Source organism: Brassica napus, chromosome C1 (assembly GCF_020379485.1).
Source record: "Brassica napus cultivar Da-Ae chromosome C1, Da-Ae, whole genome shotgun sequence".
Classification (NCBI taxonomy): Eukaryota; Viridiplantae; Streptophyta; class Magnoliopsida; order Brassicales; family Brassicaceae; genus Brassica; species Brassica napus.
The window spans coordinates 3,435,325-3,455,633 of record NC_063444.1 but is presented as its reverse complement, the minus strand read 5'-3'; the positions used below and the strand labels follow the sequence as shown (position 1 = coordinate 3,455,633).

General features: G+C 33.5%; 2 protein-coding genes across 6 annotated transcripts; one reads left to right on the top strand and one right to left on the bottom strand.

Moving 5' to 3' along the window:
• Positions 1 to 18: 18 nt before the first annotated feature.
• LOC106375352 (WD repeat-containing protein 75) lies at positions 19 to 5,341 on the bottom strand. Of its 5 annotated transcripts, none has more exons than XM_048745216.1 (16): positions 4,986 to 5,341; positions 4,764 to 4,913; positions 4,298 to 4,479; positions 3,310 to 4,107; positions 3,057 to 3,206; positions 2,512 to 2,857; positions 2,316 to 2,434; positions 2,160 to 2,237; positions 1,912 to 2,076; positions 1,782 to 1,829; positions 1,530 to 1,699; positions 1,308 to 1,463; positions 1,098 to 1,227; positions 879 to 1,014; positions 630 to 790; positions 19 to 547 (listed from the first exon to the last, which is right to left on the bottom strand). In XM_048745216.1, exons 4-16 carry the CDS (start codon positions 3,595 to 3,597, stop codon positions 203 to 205), a joined length of 2,292 nt encoding a protein of 763 aa, XP_048601173.1. In that variant the 5' UTR covers positions 3,598 to 4,107; positions 4,298 to 4,479; positions 4,764 to 4,913; positions 4,986 to 5,341; the 3' UTR covers positions 19 to 202. The 5 variants fall into 5 exon arrangements, with proteins under 5 accessions (XP_048601173.1, XP_048601175.1, XP_048601174.1 ...); XM_048745218.1 differs by having other exon boundaries at positions 3,310 to 3,719; XM_048745217.1 differs by having other exon boundaries at positions 3,310 to 4,479.
• A 9,736-nt stretch (positions 5,342 to 15,077) lies between these two features.
• Positions 15,078 to 19,743, top strand: LOC106374221 (probable indole-3-pyruvate monooxygenase YUCCA1). The gene is made up of 4 exons (XM_013814296.3): positions 15,078 to 17,021; positions 17,123 to 17,371; positions 17,865 to 17,987; positions 18,063 to 19,743. The coding sequence occupies exons 1-4, from the start codon at positions 16,359 to 16,361 to the stop codon at positions 18,288 to 18,290; spliced, it is 1,263 nt and encodes a 420-aa protein (XP_013669750.2). The 5' UTR covers positions 15,078 to 16,358; the 3' UTR covers positions 18,291 to 19,743.
• Positions 19,744 to 20,309: the final 566 nt, after the last annotated feature.

Below are 20,309 nucleotides of genomic sequence, written 5' to 3'. Positions count from 1 at the left end.
AGTCATATTAGATTAAACTGACTTGGCAGGAAAATAAATATAATCTAAACTGTCTCAAAACAACTTGTTCCACATGAGTGAACCTCTCCTAAACCAACCCTATTAGCCCTTCTAGTTTCTACAGACCAAAACTACCACAAGGAACCGAACCAGATAGCTTACAAAAAAATATAGTCAATGTTCCAAAATATGTAGAGAACTCTCAGAGGCTATGGCTATCAGGATGCATCTCTACTCTCTCACAAATCTTTTTCCCCATCTTGGAAGCAAAGAAGGCAGAGCAAGCGTCCCTGAAAGGCGGGATACTGAGCGTTGAACCGCAAAACTTGGTCTCCCAAGGTCTCTCCGCCAGCAATGTTTTCTTTCTTGATCTCTTCCTCTTCTTGCTAATTGCTTCAAGAAGAACCTCATAATCCTTGGCGCTAGTCTTAAGAGTTTCATCGCTATAAGGATCGAAAAGAACATATTCATTGCTCCTGTTTACATACGCAAGAAGCGTCTGAGACTTTTCACTGTCTTCCACAAATGAAAGCGATCCTCCACTGGCCTGTAATAACCATTGTGATCATAATGGTCAATGACAGAACTTTGACTCAAAGGTTCTTGAAGAGGTCAGAGTATAAACATACCTCCATTACAGTCCAAATAGCTACCGGTTTAGGGCATGACGTATCAAACAAAAGGATAGCTCCATCTTTCCCACGAAAGATCTCTTCATTAGCTTTTACAGACAAATCCGGAAGCCATGCTAAAACTGCAAAGTATGATGACCTCTCTTTGGTGGCAATTGCTACAAAATAAAACAAAAAGATGAGATATTACTAAGAAGACAATATCAACAACAAGAAAAACAAAAATCAAGATAAGTAGTTATAAACCTTCTATGGATAATCTATATGACCATGATAAATCCAACGTCATCAAATCATAGACAGATAAGTGCGGCGGGGCATGAGGACAACAGGATGCAGCAACAAGGAAGCCTATTCCAGCGAATGAGAGTTGCAAAACTGGCTGAAACATTTTACCAGCATATCATTTTATTTCAACACTGGCTAATGAAAATGGATTAATATGTTTTGTTGTAGAAGGTTCACCGTATGAAGCTTTCCAAATACAAACAAGAGTTCAGTCGTTAACGGGTTCCAGATGGTAATAACTGTTGTAGCCGCAAGAGCCAGAAGAGAACCATCAGGACAAAAAGTGGCAGCTGTTATTTGCTTTCTCCTGAAATTAAAAAACAAAAGATTTGTCATATCAGTTTCAAGTTGTGATTCACCACATCTAAGTAATGATAGATGCTTTACTTATAAGAGCCAACTCCATGACATATCCAGTTTGAATCCTCTGCTGTCAGATTCTTGTCACTATTGCAAACCCAAGTCTTGAAGTCCCCAGCAGAAGATATACTAACAGCCATGGAACGGCGCGAGTTAAGGTCAATAGCTGTGATAGCAGCTTCACTGTATCAACAAAATACAGTAAGGACTAAAGAGTTACCATGAAGTCATCTGTAAGTTTATAAAGACCTGTGAGGTTGGTTTATGACTGTGGATATGCTGAATGTTTTCTTGTCTGGTACAAACACCCAAAACTTGAGAGAAACTAAGCCTCCGCTGAGGTTTCCTTCAGCAAAACTGGTCTCAGCTGTAGTCATCAGTGAGCCATTCCGGGAGAGAGCAATTGCTGTCACTGCAACCTATTTTTCCATGCTTGTTTAAATCATTACAAAAGAAGACGAAAAAGAGGAACATCCCTTACTAGTAAAAGAATGTACTAACCCGGACTCCATCATCCTCTGGTTGATGATCTCTCTCGCAAACTTGAATCTGCATTTGTTTTTGTTAAATAGTTAAACCAATAGAGTTATCAGATACAAACTCAATAAAAACTCCTTTTAAAGATGCTAACCTCTGTAACCTCAGTGTCACTTAAGAGGTTGTAGAGTTGAACACAGTGATTCGCTGTGGAGAAAGCAGCTATACCGGAAGAGGGATCAATGGACACAGTTCTGGTGAGGGAGATAAGCATCGTCTTGACGTAGCTTAAAAATCCAAAGCGATCTAATATCCGAGGCTGTTAACGTAGTAAGAACACAAACATGAATGTGAAGTTAACTCCAATGGAAATGGAATCCAATAGGATTAATAAGAAAGAACCTTGATTCCAGGAATCGTTCTCAATATCTCCATGGAAGGCATTTTGAGAATATGAACCTGATTATCTGCACAAATCGCCTGAAAAACTTCTTGATCTTAAGTAGAGTTGTTGAAACATTTGAATATATAGGCACACAAAGATTGTATATGACTTACAGAGGAAAGAGTTGGATCTGAAGAGAAGATGAAATACAGCAAGGGAGACTCCATCATTGGCAAAACTTGCTTCTTCTCTGTATCTAGCTCCCAAACAACAAGAGCCCCTTCTTTACTCCCTGAAAGAGTCACATAAGAACTCAATATACAACTTCTGAAACTATGAAACTACAGTCACTACAAGCTCAAGTCTCACCAGAATACAAAGATGCTCCATCCGAAGAGAAGTTAAGGACGGTCACTTCATCGGAATGCCAGTTAAAAGCAGTGCAAGAAGACTCAGCAGCATCTTCACTTGTCACTGAAGTAAGTTTTACATCACCAATATCCTTCCAAATCAACACTCTTCCTGTTGCATCTCCCACTGCTAACATTCTCTTAGTGGGATGAAAGGCAAAAACGGTAATCAACTGTGTGTGATGTAATGTAGTCTCCTTAGCCATCTTCCCAACAGAAGTACTCCATATATGTATTTTGCAGCCTTGACAGACGCCGAAAAACTCTCCAGATGGACTCATAACAATACTTTTTGGTTCTTCCATCTACTCAACAAACAAAATTTAATCAAAACCTGAAACAAAACATGAGTCTCTATTTAGAAAAATCCAGTGTTCGATTATAGTAGGTCCGCAAATCGGTTTTTTCAAACTGATTTTTGGCGCCCGCCTAAACAATAATACTCTATAAAACGCTTAACCACCACCTAGCGATTTTTAGAACATTGATTTAAAAAAATCTGACCTCTTTTAAAGTGTCACCACCACTAAGAAGAGGCTCATCCAAGAGACTAACTCTCCTGATTTGTCCAAACAAATCTTTGGAGACACTTGAGTACTCCTCAACCGAAACATAAGCAATCAGGCTACGTGACGGTCGACATGTAAACATCACCTATAATTAAATCAATGAAAGTTTTAATTTTTTTTTTTTTTTTGCTTTCAAAGCAGAGATATTAAACTAACAACAAAGTAAAGTATCGAACTTTTAACAATACCATAGAGTAAATGGGAAGGTGGATATCAAATGCTAGCGTAAGACTCGGCACGGAGAAGTCCCAAAAACGAATCTTTCCATCGAGCGACGCCGTCCAGCAGTCTTCGGGGAGGATGGGGTCAACAATCACAGTCGTCACTGGTGCTGTGTGACCCTCCAGGGAAGCAACCTTTAAGCCAGTGGCGACGGAGAAGATGGAGACGGAGTTGGCAGTGCATAAAAGAAGCTTCTTTGCGTCGTTTGAGAAGGCAGGGGAGGAAGTGATGCAGTTTCTTCCGCCGCGAATCATTTTTCACGGAGGTTGAGATGACGAGAGCATCTCTAATCGGCTAGATTAAAAATATACTCTTTTTTTCTTCTCCATGATTTTCCGACGAATCAAATTCCGAGGGAAAACCCAAAAAAAGGACACTGTGTCGCCCGTGTCGGAATATTATGCGATGAAAAAAAAAAACATGTCGGACACTAATCACTGACCAAATATGCGACGAAACTTATAAGAGCAAGTCCATTGGTTAGAAACCCTTATGGATTCTAATGAATAAATTAGTAGTTAATTTTGTGATTTGAAAAGTTTAGAATCTCTGATAGTCTAATTAATTTTTTTATCGTCCAATGGGAGAATTTCATTGAGGTTCCTAATTTTTTTTTTTTTTTTAAGTTAATTATTGGATTTCAGTGGTCATGTTAAATGTCTAAATATGTGTGTAGTAGTTAGATAAAACTACTACAAATATGTGCATCAAATTCAATAAGAAAAGAGTTAACAATGTAGACATCCGTGTGTTCTCTCTTCTCTCTACAATAAGAAAACAAACGTGAGAGTCAAGAGACTATGAGTGTGTACTTGTGTGTTATGGTGATACACAAGTGATAACTAAGAGTGAGTGAGTGAACATAAACAGAGTGAGTGAGTGAGCACAGTAACAGAGTAAAAGAAGAGGAGCACAGTTAAATCACAACTCTAGATGATATATGTTGAGAGTTACCTGTCCAGGAGGAAACACTAACTTTCCTTTGAAAACAGAACCGAAACCACCATGTCCGATCATAGATTCGAGCCTGAAATTGTTAGTTGCGGTGGCGAGTTCTCGGTATGTGAAACATTGAGTTTGCTTGCTAGGATCTTGTTGCTGTGTTCCAGAATCCAGTGAAGCTCTTGCTAGATTAGCTACAGAGAAACCAAATTTAAAGAAAAACAACACACACAGACACACAATAAGAGTCTGTATCACATGTTACACTGTGATCAGCAAGTACGACTTTGATCAATAAAGCATAAACCTTTAGATGTTTGACACAGACTAATAACATGACAATCGATTTCTATGATCCGTTCAGGAGATAAAAGGAAGAGACTTTTTGATTTGAATTACTAAAAGGAAAACATTATCTAAATTATCATCAAATCCAAAAACCACATTTAACACATCGAAAGAGATTCATAAAACTAACCGTGAGAAACGATTCGAAATCGAGATCATCGTAGGCTGCGTAATCAGAAGCCAAATATGGTAAGATCTCTCTGATTTCTTTCTCCTTGAACGCAGAGGTGAGTGACTTCACCAACACAAGTGGAAGATCCTCTAACGTAAACGCCGCAAACTAAAACACGAATCAGAAAGGTTTATATACAGATTGAAAACAGAGATTGTGTAGCCATGGATCCAGAGTTACCTTGAGAGAACGAAGCTCGACTTGCGGGAACTGGCTTTGTAGTCATGGATCCGAAACGATTACTCCAACGCCAGACATCAACCTCTCTGAAAGAGAAGGAGATGGAGATCATAAGCTAGAGAGAAGATGGAGTGATTGGGATTGGAGGAGGAAGAGGGATTGATTCCTTGAAACATCTAGGAAGAGCGATGAAGAAAGACATGGAAAATTAAATACCCAATGGCAAAGGGACACGCAGGGGTTTTAACCGATTCTAAAAACACCATATTAAGGATCGGTTCTGTGCATTTAGCCTATTTTGATTTATTTTTTTTTGTCTTTTTTTAGAACCTCTTTTTAAAACCTCCCGATGGAGATGGTCTAAGGTCGTACTTAAAAAGCAGGAAGGTCTGGTCCATTCGGGAAACAAAAGGAACAAACCGAAAAAGAATATACGGGAAAAAATAGCAAGAATGAAAAAAAAAAGATAGTTTCTTCTCAAATTTAACGAGGAATAGTTTTGTCCTTTAATTCTCTACAAAAAAAGAAACGAGAGGGAATGAGAGGAAATTATTATTCTTTGTGAATAGTGATTTTTTATAGGAACATTAGGAAATGCATTATTCTCCATCATTCTCCGGTCACCATTCATACCCGTAGTAAACTCATAAACCTGCACGATAGTTTGGTTAAATGATTTTTACATTATGATTTTAATTCGCATTTTTCTCAGAAATGTTTTTTCTTGAACATTATTGTTTTGAACTATTGTTTGCAATTAATAGTAAGAACGTGTGTTTTTGGGGTTTATATAAACTAGAGTTTTTAACCGCGCGCGGTTTATACTTTTAAGTTTATCAATTTATAGTTTTTGATATTATGTAAATTGTTTTGTTTAAGTTTGTATTTTTTATAGATTTTTATTTGTTAAATAATTATCATAATTTTGTATTTTTAATAAATTTAGAGTATAACTTGTCAAAAATATTATTTTTATCACATATTTTTTGATATTATAAAATAGATTTATAATTCATGAAACTTAGAATTGAGTAGAATAAATTATTTTGATGTTGTTTTCTTATTCTCAGTCGTAATATATTTGTTGAATTATATGTGGTATGATGTTTTTGTATTTTATTTTTTTGTTAATTATCATTTGAAGCTTCAAATGATTAATAGAACTGTTAAGTAAAATCTTATTAATAATATTATGGATAGTGTTAATTTTCATGCATTTCGATTAATTTTATAATATATCATATACAGTTAGTTAATGTAGTTTTTTCATCTGTATATATTTTAAGATTAATGTTTGTACCTACATAATTTTTCTTTCCGCTATTTGATGTTCAATAATTTGGTGAAAGTATTTATTTTTCATCTTGTTCAAATGTGGACCTATGATAAAAATAAAAAGTTTCATTCATTTTTGGTTTTTCCTTCTATGATATGTATTTCCCATTTATATATTTTTAGTCATTTTTATATATGCTTAATTATATTTATTTTCTTATTGTTATCTTCATTTTTTTGTTTCTATTAATATGTTTTCTCTAGTCTTTTTTATATGTTCAGTTAAATGTTCACCTCCTTCTACGTACTTCTTATATTGTTTTTTAGTACGTAGTATTTGATATTGATTTTATTTTTTAAGACATCATCTTGTTCTGTTAGTTGGAACATTTACATGATTTCCAAAATTTTGTCTTTCAATTTTTCATGGAATTTATATTTGTAATAATTTAATTAAAATATTTTATGTTAATTTAAAGAATTGAGTTGATTTTATAACTTAATTAAGTTGATTTTTCTTGTCTTTTTGCAAGTGATTTTATATTGATTTTAAAATTACATTTGGAAAATTTGTTCGAAAGATAAATATTTTCAAAAAAAAGTTATGTTAGATAAATTGTTATATTTAGTTTCCAAAGATTAGTCTAAATTTATAATTTTAATGGCTGCATAGTTAATTAATTATTTTCTAGGTAACTAAATGACATTAAAACTTTTGGTGCACCAAATCAACAATCAATCCTTTGTTTTTATCACCTTAGAGAAAGTGAAGAGAAACTCTCATCTCGTAATGATAATGATATAAATGTGTGACTTTAGCATTAGATCTACAATGCCGACAAAAAAAGCATTAGAACTACAATTTCGAGAATATGTGTATAAGCCTAAACATTTTTTTGCTTGTGACGACTATCGAATATTGTAAAAGTAGTAGTAGTGTGGAGCAAAGAGGGATTATCGTCCCCGTAAAGAGAGTATGAAATCAATACATTAAAAACTTAGGATAGCATTATCCATGAAATCACTGACCTAAGAAAATTACATTTACACATAACTCAAACTTATCCAGTTATCTCTTGAACATGCAAAACACCTAAAGCTCCTTCTGCACCAGCCCTGGGTGAAAAAATTCCAAACTAAACTGGTTTTTTGTGTTATCCATCATCAGCAATATATATGTGTAATACTTCAATGAGAGAGAGAGAGAGAGAGAGAGAGAGAGGGAACAAAAAAAAAACATTTAGCTTAGGTTATTTTATGAATCTTAAAACCAAAAACTCAAAACGGTGAAAAGCAAATAAGCATCAAATAGAAAACAATCTCACAATTCTAGTAAACTCTTGATCATAAGTCACCAACACTATTCCGGTTCCTTGGTAAGAAACATTGATTGGATATAAAGACTCTGAAATTTCAACATGATAAAATTTAAATGAAAATTCTAAAAACACTGCAGTGCAGAGAACGATAGTACCTCATATAGCCCACTCTTAACAGATACACCAACTCTCTCATCCTCTACTTCATATAGAGTAGATGACACAGAAGCTCTTAAAGGAGTTTCAGTTAACTGCTTATTCTATTTATTTTTAGTAACAACTTGTAGTATAGAGCCTTCGCTGCATTCTGCATACTTGTTCTTGATGATGTTGCTTGTCTTGTTGTTGTTGTATTGGAAAGCTTGGTGAAATAGAGAATGTCGTAGTGAGAGAGAGAGAGAGAGAGAGAGAGAGAGCATGGGTATGACCCTGGTGTGGCTTGTGATGTCTTTGACGATGTTATGCTTATGGTTCCTAGGTCAGAACTCATGACCAGATCATGTTATATCTACACAATCAATTCGGTGTTCTAGTTAAGCTCGGTAGTGAAGAATTGATACATCACCAGAAGCTACAGTGCATTTTCTTTCCATACAGACAGGGAAAGGGTCACGATATCGAGTTAGACAATCATTTCCTCGCCAGCTGCACACTCTGAAATCCACAAACGAACAAAAAAAGAGTGAGATTATAGATTTTCTTTGAGCATATTAGGTAAAAGGTTTCTTTATAGAGCAATCTTGATAATGCTCATTACAGGAAAACAGAGGAAAGATGGCCTTGTAGCTGATCCGTGGTTGGGTTCAAGATATTCTCGAGCCAGTTGCGGTGCCATGAGCCAGCAACCATCAATGACTTTCATCTAAACCAATAAAACATACCATATTTTTTTATTGGGATTTGAGAGCAAAGAAACAGAGAAGAGACCAGTATGTTTTAAAAAAAAAAAATTCATGAATGAGAAAACTTCACTTAAACCTGTCTAATGCCACACTTTTAGATGTTGAATTAATTTGCGAAAAGCTAAAATATTTTTAGGCTTACTTCTTTCGAGTATGGGCTGCGCTGCATTCGTCGGCACTGTCGTCTTCAAGGACATACCTGAGGCTAAACATGCGACTAATATCTTGTATGCGTGAAGACGATTTTTAAATAGTTATGGTAGAAGCAAGAAATCAAGGATAATGAGTCGGTAAATACTTTTTTTAAACATATATGTCTCTCTCTTACCCAAAGATCTCCCCAAAGATCTCTTGCGTTCAGCTCCGGTTCTGATTTGGTTAGGGTTTGAGGCCTTCTTCACCATGCACTACAAAAAAACAGCGGCATACTGAGGGAAAAAATCGTCGGTATGTCGTCGGAATAACGCTATTCCGACGACATACCGACGAAAAAAATCCTCGGAAATAACTCTTCGGAAATTCATGTTTCCTCGGAAATCCCTCGGAAATTTCCGACGGAATTCCGAGGAAATGAATTTCCTCGGAATATTCCGAGGATTTTTTTCGTCGGAAATTCCTCGGAATATTCCGAGAAATATGTCATCGGAATATTCCGAGGGATACACTTCCTCGGAATATTTCCAAAATTCAAAAAAAAAATTATAAATTTATTTTTTAAAATTGAAATTCAAAAATATAAAATTAAAATTGAAATAGAAAACATATTTAAAATACAAAAAACAATAAAATAGTTTTTATAAATAAAAAAATGTTTTATAAATACAAAATTAGTTTTAATAAATATAAATATTTTTATAAATATGAAATCATCTTTTTATAAATACAAAATAGTTTTTATAAATACAAAAAAATAATAAAATAGTGTTTATAAATAAAAAAATGTTTTATAAATAAAAAATTAGTTTTAATAAATATAAATATTTTTATAGATATGAAATCATCTTTTTATAAATATAAAATAGTATTTATAAATATAAAAAAATAATAAAATAGTGTTTATAAATCAAAAAATGTTTTATAAATACAAAATTAATTTAAAATATGAAATCATCTTTTATAAATCCAAAAAACGAATTTATATACAAAGAACGTTTTGTATATTTAAAAATAGTTTTTATAAATAAAAAAAATTAAAAAAATAGTGTTTATAAATCAAAAAAATGTTTTATAAATACAAAATTAGTTTTAATAAATATAAATATTTTTATAAATATGAAATCATCTTTTATAAATCCAAAAATCGAATTTATATACAAAAACGTTTTGTAAAATCGAATTTATATAAACGTTTTGTAAATACAAAAATAATAAACAATTTATAAAAAAAATTCTAAATCAATTCAACACAACCAAATCACAATTCTAAACCTATTACACAACAAATCACAATCCTACCCAATCACCCTAACAAAAATCTATCAAAAAACTTATAAAATCATCAAATCTACTTCAAAAACCTAACAAATAGGACCTAAGAGAGTGGGATAAGGTCTTTACATGATTTGTAAAGGAATGGAAAGGATTCGCTGGAGAGATCGTCGCGAGAGAAGGTGGAGAACGCCGGAAGGAGAGAGAGATCGCCGGAGAGGAAGAAGAGAGAAATGGGGAAGAAGAGAGAAATGGGGAAGAAGATGCGGTTCGAGTTTATAAAACCTTGGGTCTGACGGATATTTTCCGTCGGAATTTCCTCAGTATTTTCAATTTCAATTTTCGCGAAATATTTGGCGGCTTGTTTGCCCGGTTAAATAAAAATATTCCGAGGAAATTCCAACGGCCACTTAAATATCCGTCGGAATTTCCTCGGAATATTTTCATTAATTCGAGGAAAAAGAATATCCTGTGCATGTATTTCTATTAATTTATATTGTTCCTCGGAATTTCCTCGGAATATTCCGAGGAAATACCGAGGAACTAGTGTTTGGGGTTTCAAAACATCAATTTTTTTTGCCGTATTTCATTTCTTATACAATTGTAATGCATAACATTGAAGATTCTTTGTATAGATGAGCATAAACCATGAAATAACAAATTTCAAAACGAATTGTAAGTATTCCCTTTACCGTTCATTAAAGTGTATAAGTGTTTCTCTTATGTTGTGGGGATTTCGTTCATACAATCGGAAAAGTGTTTATTATAGGGTAATGAACAAATTTTTGACTTCATAATGAACGTAAGACACTTAATAAGGGTTATATAGGTGTTATTCAAACCGCAAAACGTTGTTTTCGGTTTAAAAACCCTATTTCCTCGGAATTTCCTCGGAATATTCCGAGGGAATTCCGAGGAAACCCTTTTCTTCCCCGGAATTTCCTCGGAATATTCCGAGGAAATTCTGAGGAACTAGTGTTTGGGGTTTCAAAATCTCGAATGTTTTTTTATAAACGGATCGATCGATGTATTTATGTCCAAAAACGCATCGATCGATCACTAAGATGGACCAAAGCGTAACAATGTGATCGATCGATGAGATTATCCCATCGATCGATCAAGGATATCAAGTGTTCCTCGGAATTTCCTCGGAATATTCCGAGGAAATTCTGAGGAACTAGTGTTTGGGGTTTCAAAATCTCGAATATTTTTTTATAAACGGATCGATCGATGTATTTATGTCCAAAAACGCATCGATCGATCACTATGATGGACCAAAGCGTAACAATGTGATCGATCGATGAGATTATCCCATCGATCGATCAAGGATATCAAGTGTTCCTTGGAATTTCCTCGGAATATTCCGAGGAAATTCTGAGGAACTAGTGTTTGGGGTTTCAAAATCTCGAATGTTTTTTTATAAACGGATCGAACGATGTATTTATGTCCAAAAACGCATCGATCGATCACTATGATGGACCAAAGCGTAACAATGTGATCGATCGATGGGTATATGTCCAAAAACGCATCGATCGATCACTAGTTCGTCGGAATTTCCTCGGAATATTCCGACGGATTGATGTTTCCTCTGAATTCCGTCGGTATATTCCGAGGAAATTCCGAGGAAACTCAAATTTTGGGTTTCCTCGGAATTTCCTCGGAAATTCCGAGGATTTCATTTTCCGTCGGAATGTCCGTCAGAATACCGATGTTTTCTTGTAGTGATGGTACGACTCATTTTTCTCTGGTTTGAGGGATGATGAAACAAACAGGGATCTGACACATGGTTAGACGGAAATCCCAAACCCCATGATTAACCGGAGTACTCCCGAGTCGGTGTAAATTTTAAAACTGGAATATTGTATTTGGAACCGAAGTAGAGGTTATGATATTGAATCAAATAATCGAATTTATCTATTGTAAGTGACTTTATGGGTGAATATATAACTATGAGAGATGGAAGAAGGAATGGAAGATGAGAAGACAATCTCGTCTGAAGAAACGTTCTTGTATTAGGCGGAGAAAAGATGAGAAGACGATCGAAATAGACACACCGAATCTTTTTGAGAAGTTGACTGATGACGTGGCATAAATATGATTTCTTATTGGTTGATTTTTAAAACTGACGTGGACACTCTTTCTACTCACTTTATTCCCTTTTTGTTTATTGTATGATTGTATGATACCCTTACAAAAACCCAGAATTGGGCTCAGATTACAGCCCAACAACCAAAGCAAAATCTTCGTGAACATTAGTTACACAGTTACACTGGTCCGATCAATATTTTCTCTAATAACCGTCTATACAATTCTGACCATATGAAATTAGCTTTAATTAGTATTATACTACCATTGGAAAAGTTTATGAAAGTGACTTAAGATCATCACCGCCAAAACCAGAACAAAGGTTAAAAGGTTCGTATCTTGTAAGTGAATTAAAAGATTGAATTCAAATCATAAAGCAAGTGATAAAATCTCAGCAAATGCGCTTATCTATATCTCGAATGGGTTTGGTCGGATAATAAACTAGTACATTAGTCGGTACGCATTTACATTTTGTCCATGTAGGCGCACTGAATTAATTAGAACACTTGATATTTTACGAGTACCGCAAAAACACGGATTGTTTTTCAAGATTATCATTTTCAATTAAAGCTTGTATTATTATAAAAGTCGAATATTAGCAACTAAAATTTGCATTCTGCGTTGACAAATTATAATCAGTTTGTACAGTTGTACTAAGACACCTCTACAAATCAAAGCTTGGAAAATAAATGTAATTCTCCATCAGAAACTATTTCCAGTGCCTCTCAAATCTTAAACAAACATGATTAGTAGGTTTTATTTTACTTCTGAAAAAGTTATTGGTCATTTTTTCTACTCTATGAACGTGATAAAGTTTCATTAGATGGACTACCCAAAAGCTAAAAAATAGTGAATTACTAGCTTTTACTAGTTTATTATAACCGACTCTTTTGGCGATAGCTGAGTAAAGGTGTATGAAATAGTTAAATCGTTTTCCTCCAGTATCAATTACTTAAATCTTAAAGCATGCATGCGCCAACTTAGGTCATCATATAAGAATATTATTAACAACAAAATATGGACGAAAGAAGACTAGAACACAGCTGCATCTAAGTTAACCTATCCACCACATCATATCACTAATCTAAAATCCTAACAAACTCCATTAGATTCTTATTAGTCAATTTAAAATATAGATCATATTGACCAAAATGATCATTCACGCAACGATTTCAATTGGTTGTATTTAAAAATATGCTTTCTAGAATAAATTTACCAACAAAAGAAGAAATTAATTCGATTGCATTTTAGCATTTCTGTGCTTGAAACAAAAATTAACTTACAGTTGTTACAATATTCCATCATCATAAATATATTATAAACATTTTCGGTTTGATACAAAAATTTGACTGTACAAGTATCTGGAGGTCGTAAATCCTAGAACTTAATCAAGACGTTAACAAACCATTGATGAAAAGAATAAGTCCATATATATCACTACTTACACAACATTAAGCAAATTTTGCAGTACCAAACAGATAATTCATTATGTGCATGTTATTTAATAAGATGAACTATACTTTTGGCGAAGAACCACATGCATGGCACTTATGCAACTTTTATAACGAAAGTTGAAACAAAACAGGAAAATTCGTATCAATGATTATAATTGTACTTGCAATTATTTGTTTATGCCCTTGAGTATCTTTCATCATTACAACCTGCTTTCTTTTCCCATAAAAGTCATGAATTGGTCAATAATAGCTATCCTTTAATCATTCCATTTTAGTCTCGACCTAGCTTCCCACGAGAGTTTGGATGCTAAGTGTTTAGATTCAGATGATCAAATATGTTGTAACTTTTTTTTTTTTGGTCTAAAAAATATGTTGTAACTTGTATGGTTTTATTTATTTTTGTTAGTTATACACGACGATGTGTCTCCAAATCTCCCTAAGCTAGTCTTAGATGACCAGAATATTCTTTCCGATTTAATTGTGTAGATCCGGAATATCCTAGTATTAAGCGATTCAAGAAGTTACGTTATTCAAGTATTATACAGTGTGCTTAGCCAGAAAGAAATATAATAGTCATTAACCGAAAAAGTTATGTAATGCTTGGTCACTGTATTTTTTTTTTTTTTTGGTAACTAAGCTGTATAGGTTGAACTTTTTATAGTGACTGGGCTCACCCCGAAAGGCCACCTCGCCAGAAATCCCCGTAGGGATTTTTTAGCTAACCCAATACCACCCCGCTGTCCCTGAGTATCGAACTGGTGACGCTGGGTAGTCATGTGTGAGAGCATTCAGTACTGCCGCTAGGTCTCGTGAGGTTCTCAAAAATAGGTTCAGAAGGAAATCGAACTCGGGATAGGGGGGTCAAAGGTTGAACTATGTCACCATTGAGCTATAGTCACGACTCACTGTATTTTTCATACATATCAACAAGAAGAACATCGAATTGTTAAGGTATTTCATATAATATAATACCCATAAAATGAGTAATCCATACTTTGGGAGTCTTATCCAGTTTATAACCTTAAAGAAAATGATCACGCGTAAATGTTTAGTATTCAAATGAAATAATCATCTTAAAGCTATAAAGTTTCTTGAGGAAGCATGTGAGAGAATTATGCTTGCTTTCTTGAACAAACCTTAGCTAATTTCGGCGCACGATCGTACACCCGTAATCAAATTGTAGTTTGATATACAATTTTTTAAGAAAATCTTTGTTATATTGTTAACCAACAAAAAATATTTGTTACATCAAAATTATTGAAATCCTAACCCATTTCCTTGGAATTATACTATATGCTCATTTTAGGCCAGTATTTTGGAAATTTGAAAAGACAACATTTTATAGGTGAAAAGACCATATGTTTCAGTTACAAAATGATAATAGGTTTGTGTACTATACATGGAATTTGTATGGATGTTTAACTTACTAAACCCGTACATTTGATTGTTTGATTAAATTGTTACTATAAGTGATTATGCACTAGCAACCCTCTTATATATATATTGGGTGGATATCAACAAATATAAACCATCCATTTACTATCAAAAACCATGATTCGTAGGAGACATGTTAGGACTCATACAGTCTGGATATATTATAGGTAACTTCCTTTTTTTTGTTCACTAGGTAACTTCCTATAATATACTGTATGAGATAAATTAATTCTGTCATAACTCATTATTTTTTTGAATTGGAAGTGTATAACATCTGTCACCTAATAATTTTGAGTATTACTGCAAACAAAAGTCACTTTACCAGTTTTTTACACATGTCCAAAACAACTTTCAGCCAAATTCAAGTATTTTGTTTTGTTGTGAGAAACTTTGGAAATGGAAATGAAATGAATGTTGGCTAAGACAACGCGCAAAAGCTAACTCAGAGCATTAATAGATCATTAATTTTAAAAAGTCCAGCCAACTTGTTGGTCAATTCCTGTGTTTGATTGTTTTTTTTTTATGTTTGGCGATTCTTTCCCAAAATCAAATGGGAAGAGGAGCAAATAATTTACTTAAGCTTCACGCTTTCCATTTATTACACTGTCATTTTGCACTGCAATTTTACTATTCCAATGCCTCTTTCACCACTATTTCTATTATCCACTCAATATCTTGATTTCTTACATTTTCCAAGTTTTATAAAATAATTAGAAACACTGTATCTAGACTTCATAGATCAATCATATGAACTTGAGATGATGACTAAACCATTTATACATGTTACTTCCAAAACTCTGTTAATCGGATTAATCTTACATTCAAGGTGTTCTGAAAACACTCTTCATTTATTGTTTTAAACTTTTCAGTATTCATTTATTTCTCATTTAAATTCAGTTAACATGAATTGCAACATTTTGTAGTAGAGATTACGGTGTATGACATCAATATGTAGCAAAAACAAAAACGTTAAGCTTCTGAACAATTAAAAATAAATAAAGTCTCCACCATTTATTGATTAGTACTATATAGAAATCTAATTAGGCTTTCATATGGTGAACAATGATGGTTGCGGGTGGAATCGTCAAATAATTTAATCCAAAGTTCGTGAATTCACATAATTACGTGATTTGGCAAACCATTATGTTATCATGTAGATTACTAAATGTAGGTCTGTTTATGATCTAATTCCTTCTCATTGATTATGCCCGTTCAATTAATTAATCTGCCGTCAGTATTCATAATGCCTAAGAAAGTAAGAATATTGATTTTAGGTTTACAATTTAAATATACTAAAAAAACAAATGTACTATGTTCGAAACTTGTAATGAAAACGTCATAGAAAGAATCTTACAAGGTCCCACTAGTGAAACTCCCCTTCTATAAATTCCAGTTCTTTAGCCTCACACCAAAGAACATTTCTCCAAAAGTAAAACATATCTCACTCTTTTAGTCTCCTCCGCACTCTTCGAAGATATGGACTCTCCTCCTTCTCCTCCACTTCCTCTCCACCAAACCGACCATCAGACCAAACAGATCATCCTCGTACACGGTTCCATCATCATTGGAGCCGGTCCTTCCGGTCTTGCCACGTCAGCATGTCTCTCAAACCGTGGAGTCCCTTCTTTGATCCTAGAACGTTCTGATTCAATAGCATCTCTATGGAAAACCAAAACCTACGACCGACTCAAGCTCCATCTCCCAAAACACTTTTGCAGATTACCACTCTTGGACTTCCCTGAAAATTTCCCAAAATACCCTTCTAAAAACGAGTTCTTGGATTACCTCGAGTCATACGCTTCACACTTTGGCATCGTCCCGAGGTTCAACGAGAACGTTGTAAACGCTGCTTTCGATACGTCCTCTGGTTTGTGGAGAGTAAAGACTCTAAACAAGACAGAGTATCTCTCGAAGTGGCTTATTGTGGCTACCGGTGAGAACGCTGATGCTTACGTCCCGGAGACTCCGGGGATAGTGAAGTTTTCCGGTGGTAAAATTATTCACGCTAGTGATTATAGAAGCGGCGAAGAGTTCAGACAACAGAGAGTTTTAGTCGTGGGATGTGGAAACTCCGGCATGGAGATTAGTTTGGATCTTGTTCGACATAACGCTTCTCCTCATCTTGTTGTCCGAAACACAGTAAGTGAATAAAAACATATTTACTTTCTATTTATTAAAAAAATAATCTATCGTTTTGGTATATGTATATTGATTATAAATGTTATATTTATTTCATGTAGGTTCATGTGTTGCCAAGGGAGATACTTGGGCTATCAACATTTGGAGTTGGGATGACACTTCTCAAGTGTTTACCATTAAGGCTTGTTGATAAGTTCTTGTTACTGATGGCTAATCTTTCGTTTGGAAATACCGACCGGTTAGGTATACACCGACCAAAAACCGGTCCGCTTGAGCTAAAAAATGTCACCGGAAAAAGCCCGGTTCTCGACGTTGGAGCTATGTCTCTCATCAGATCTGGCAAGATTAAGGTGGGTCTCCTATTTAATTTACTGAATTAAGACTTTCTCCTCATTTATTTTTTTTACATTAATTTAGTGACAGTTTTGCGTGGCCAGCAACTGAGCAGTAGTCATCTTTTAGTTATTTATCTCTTTGTTTATAACTCTGCAGTACCCACTAAATAATACTAATATTGTATTAGTCTAACTTTTTAAAAGAACCGTGTTAATGTGGAAACTACAAAAGAATGTTTTAGAATTTTTTAAAATTGTTGAAAAAAGTTCTGTTCTGCTTCTAAAAATGTTTTCTTGTTCTTAATAAAATAATTTATCTTTCTTTGATGAACTCAAAAGTTAGATTTTGTTTTTATTAGGTACTATTTTTTGTATATGCTTCCGTGATTCATTTTAATGTCGCCATGATTCCATAAACCTTGTTTATGAGTCCGAGCTAATAGTTTTATTTCTATGTTTTTTTCGGTATACCTAATGATTGTCGTTTCTTACTGTAAAAAAAATGAAGATAATGGAAGGTGTAAAAGAAATTACAAAAAATGGAGCAAAGTTTATGGATGGTCAAGAAAAGGAATTTGACTCGATCATATTTGCCACTGGTTACAAAAGCAACGTGCCTACTTGGCTTCAGGTAAGCTTAACATCTTATAGTTCCCACTCACCTAGCAATTAACTAAAAACAATAATAACACCTGTATTTTATTAGGGAAGTGATTTTTTCACGAAGGAAGGGATGCCAAAAACGCCGTTTCCTAACGGGTGGAGAGGAGGGAAAGGATTGTACACGGTTGGGTTTACTAGGAGAGGACTCCTTGGAACGGCGTCAGACGCGGTTAATATCGCTGGGGAAATAGCTGACCAGTGGAGAGACGAGATCAAGGGGCCCATCAAGAATATGTGCAGCTCTCGTTTTGTCCTAATCTCTAAGTCCTAATTTATGTTTTAAAATAAACAATTACTACCTAATTTTGCATGTTGTAAATTTAAGAAATAAACTTTTACAGATGTGGTTAATTAGCCGGATTAGTTAACAATGTCTTTTATTGTCCTTACCGAAATAAATGTGTGTTTTCTTGTCACATATATGGTCATAAGAACTCTTACCAGCACATCTAAATCTAACTGTTACTTGTTAGCAACCGATTAATGAAAACAGATTCTTGTAGTCACATCCTAAAACATCTAAGCTACACCAACACATATAAATCTAATTGAGGTGGCACCGAATGTGAAAAACGGTAAAAGTCGATATAGTGGGAACTAAATCTTGTGTACATTGAAGTGTGTCACATTTACGTAAGACAGATAAATAGATATGTAACGAGGTGTGTATATAAAGAGAGATGCAGACGTAAGGAAGATGGAAGAAGGTGGGCACTGATTTGTCACTGAAATGATAATCGAGATAGAGAGCTGACACTCTTCTGCGACCACCGCATGGACGATCTCTTTCAACGAAACTGATCCATCTCTCTCTATCTCTTTGCCGTCACGAGAGAGAACTCACACATACATACACGTTTTTCTTATTATAAGAGATAAATCTCTTTAAGGGCTTCATTTTATGCAATTTTACCCAAAATACAACTTCATTCACTCACATGACTTAAGCAAATCGTCACTGCATTCACATCTGAATGGATCATTGGAGTAATAACTTTTGTTTTGTTTACGTGTATAAGTTTTATATAGTCAGAGACTCAGGGCTTTAATATATCTTTCTATTCGAGGAATGGTTTTTAAAAAAAAACTATTGGAGTAATGGCTGTGCGCAAACTATTTGCTAGAAGCAGAGTTTATATTTATAATTGATACAAAAACAATGTTTGATTTTTTTTTTCAACAAACAAAGTTTGAATGAACATATCATTTTGATAAATTGTAGTGAAATCAAGCAACGGGAAAATATACAGAAATTAACTAACTTGTTATAATTAAGGTACATTATATAATCTAGATATACCCCATTCCAGTTATCCTTTGCAATAAACAAACAAACACATTTGATTTTAGAAAACCTATTATCAAAGAAAAAACACACGTTTATTAGTTTCCCAAATTTTGTTCAATATCATACTTAAAAATAATTATATAGAATTATATCTAAATACTAGAAAATTCTTTTTGCAAGTTTTATCACTTTTTTCTATAAAATAAGACACTGATATCTCTAAATTTGGTTAACTTTTTCTATTTAAACTTCTAAATTTGGTTAAATTTCAAACTTGTTCTTGATATCTTTCTAACTTAAGTTTCCATGGGATCGGTTCACAATTTTCGTTCATACTAACCACTAGCCATGTTCAATATGGATTTCGATCCGGTTTTGGTTTGGTTTTTGGATATTTCGGTTTATAAAAATTAGCTACCATATTGGAAACGTATCTAATTTGGTTTGGCTTATACACTATCGATTTTTTGGTTTATTCGTTTTATACCAAAAAATCATAACTATATTTATATTTTATAAAAAAATGTAGCTTATATAATTAAAAATTAGATTTATTAAAACATAAATATATATAGTCCTTATTCTAACTTTGACATATAATATTTTATGTTTTTTACCTATTAAATAAAAGTATGAAAATAGTAGTATCATAATATTAATATATAACTGTATTTAGTACAAAATATTTACCATTAAAAATAAAAAGTTATGTTTTATTTAGTTTGATGAAAATGAGAAAAACAAACTAACCTTTTTAACTTAAAACAAAATAACAAATTATTAAAATCAATGTTTTAATTATGAATATCATTTTAATAAAATAATGTATGTATATATTATTTATCTTATTATAAAATTTATATATAAATATACTAATATATTATAACTAATCGGTTTCTTCGAATTGATCGGTTAATATACCAAACTATATTTATATATAGTGGTTTTTTTAAAAATAACATTCATTCGATTTATTAGGTACTATCAAATCCAAATCACTTT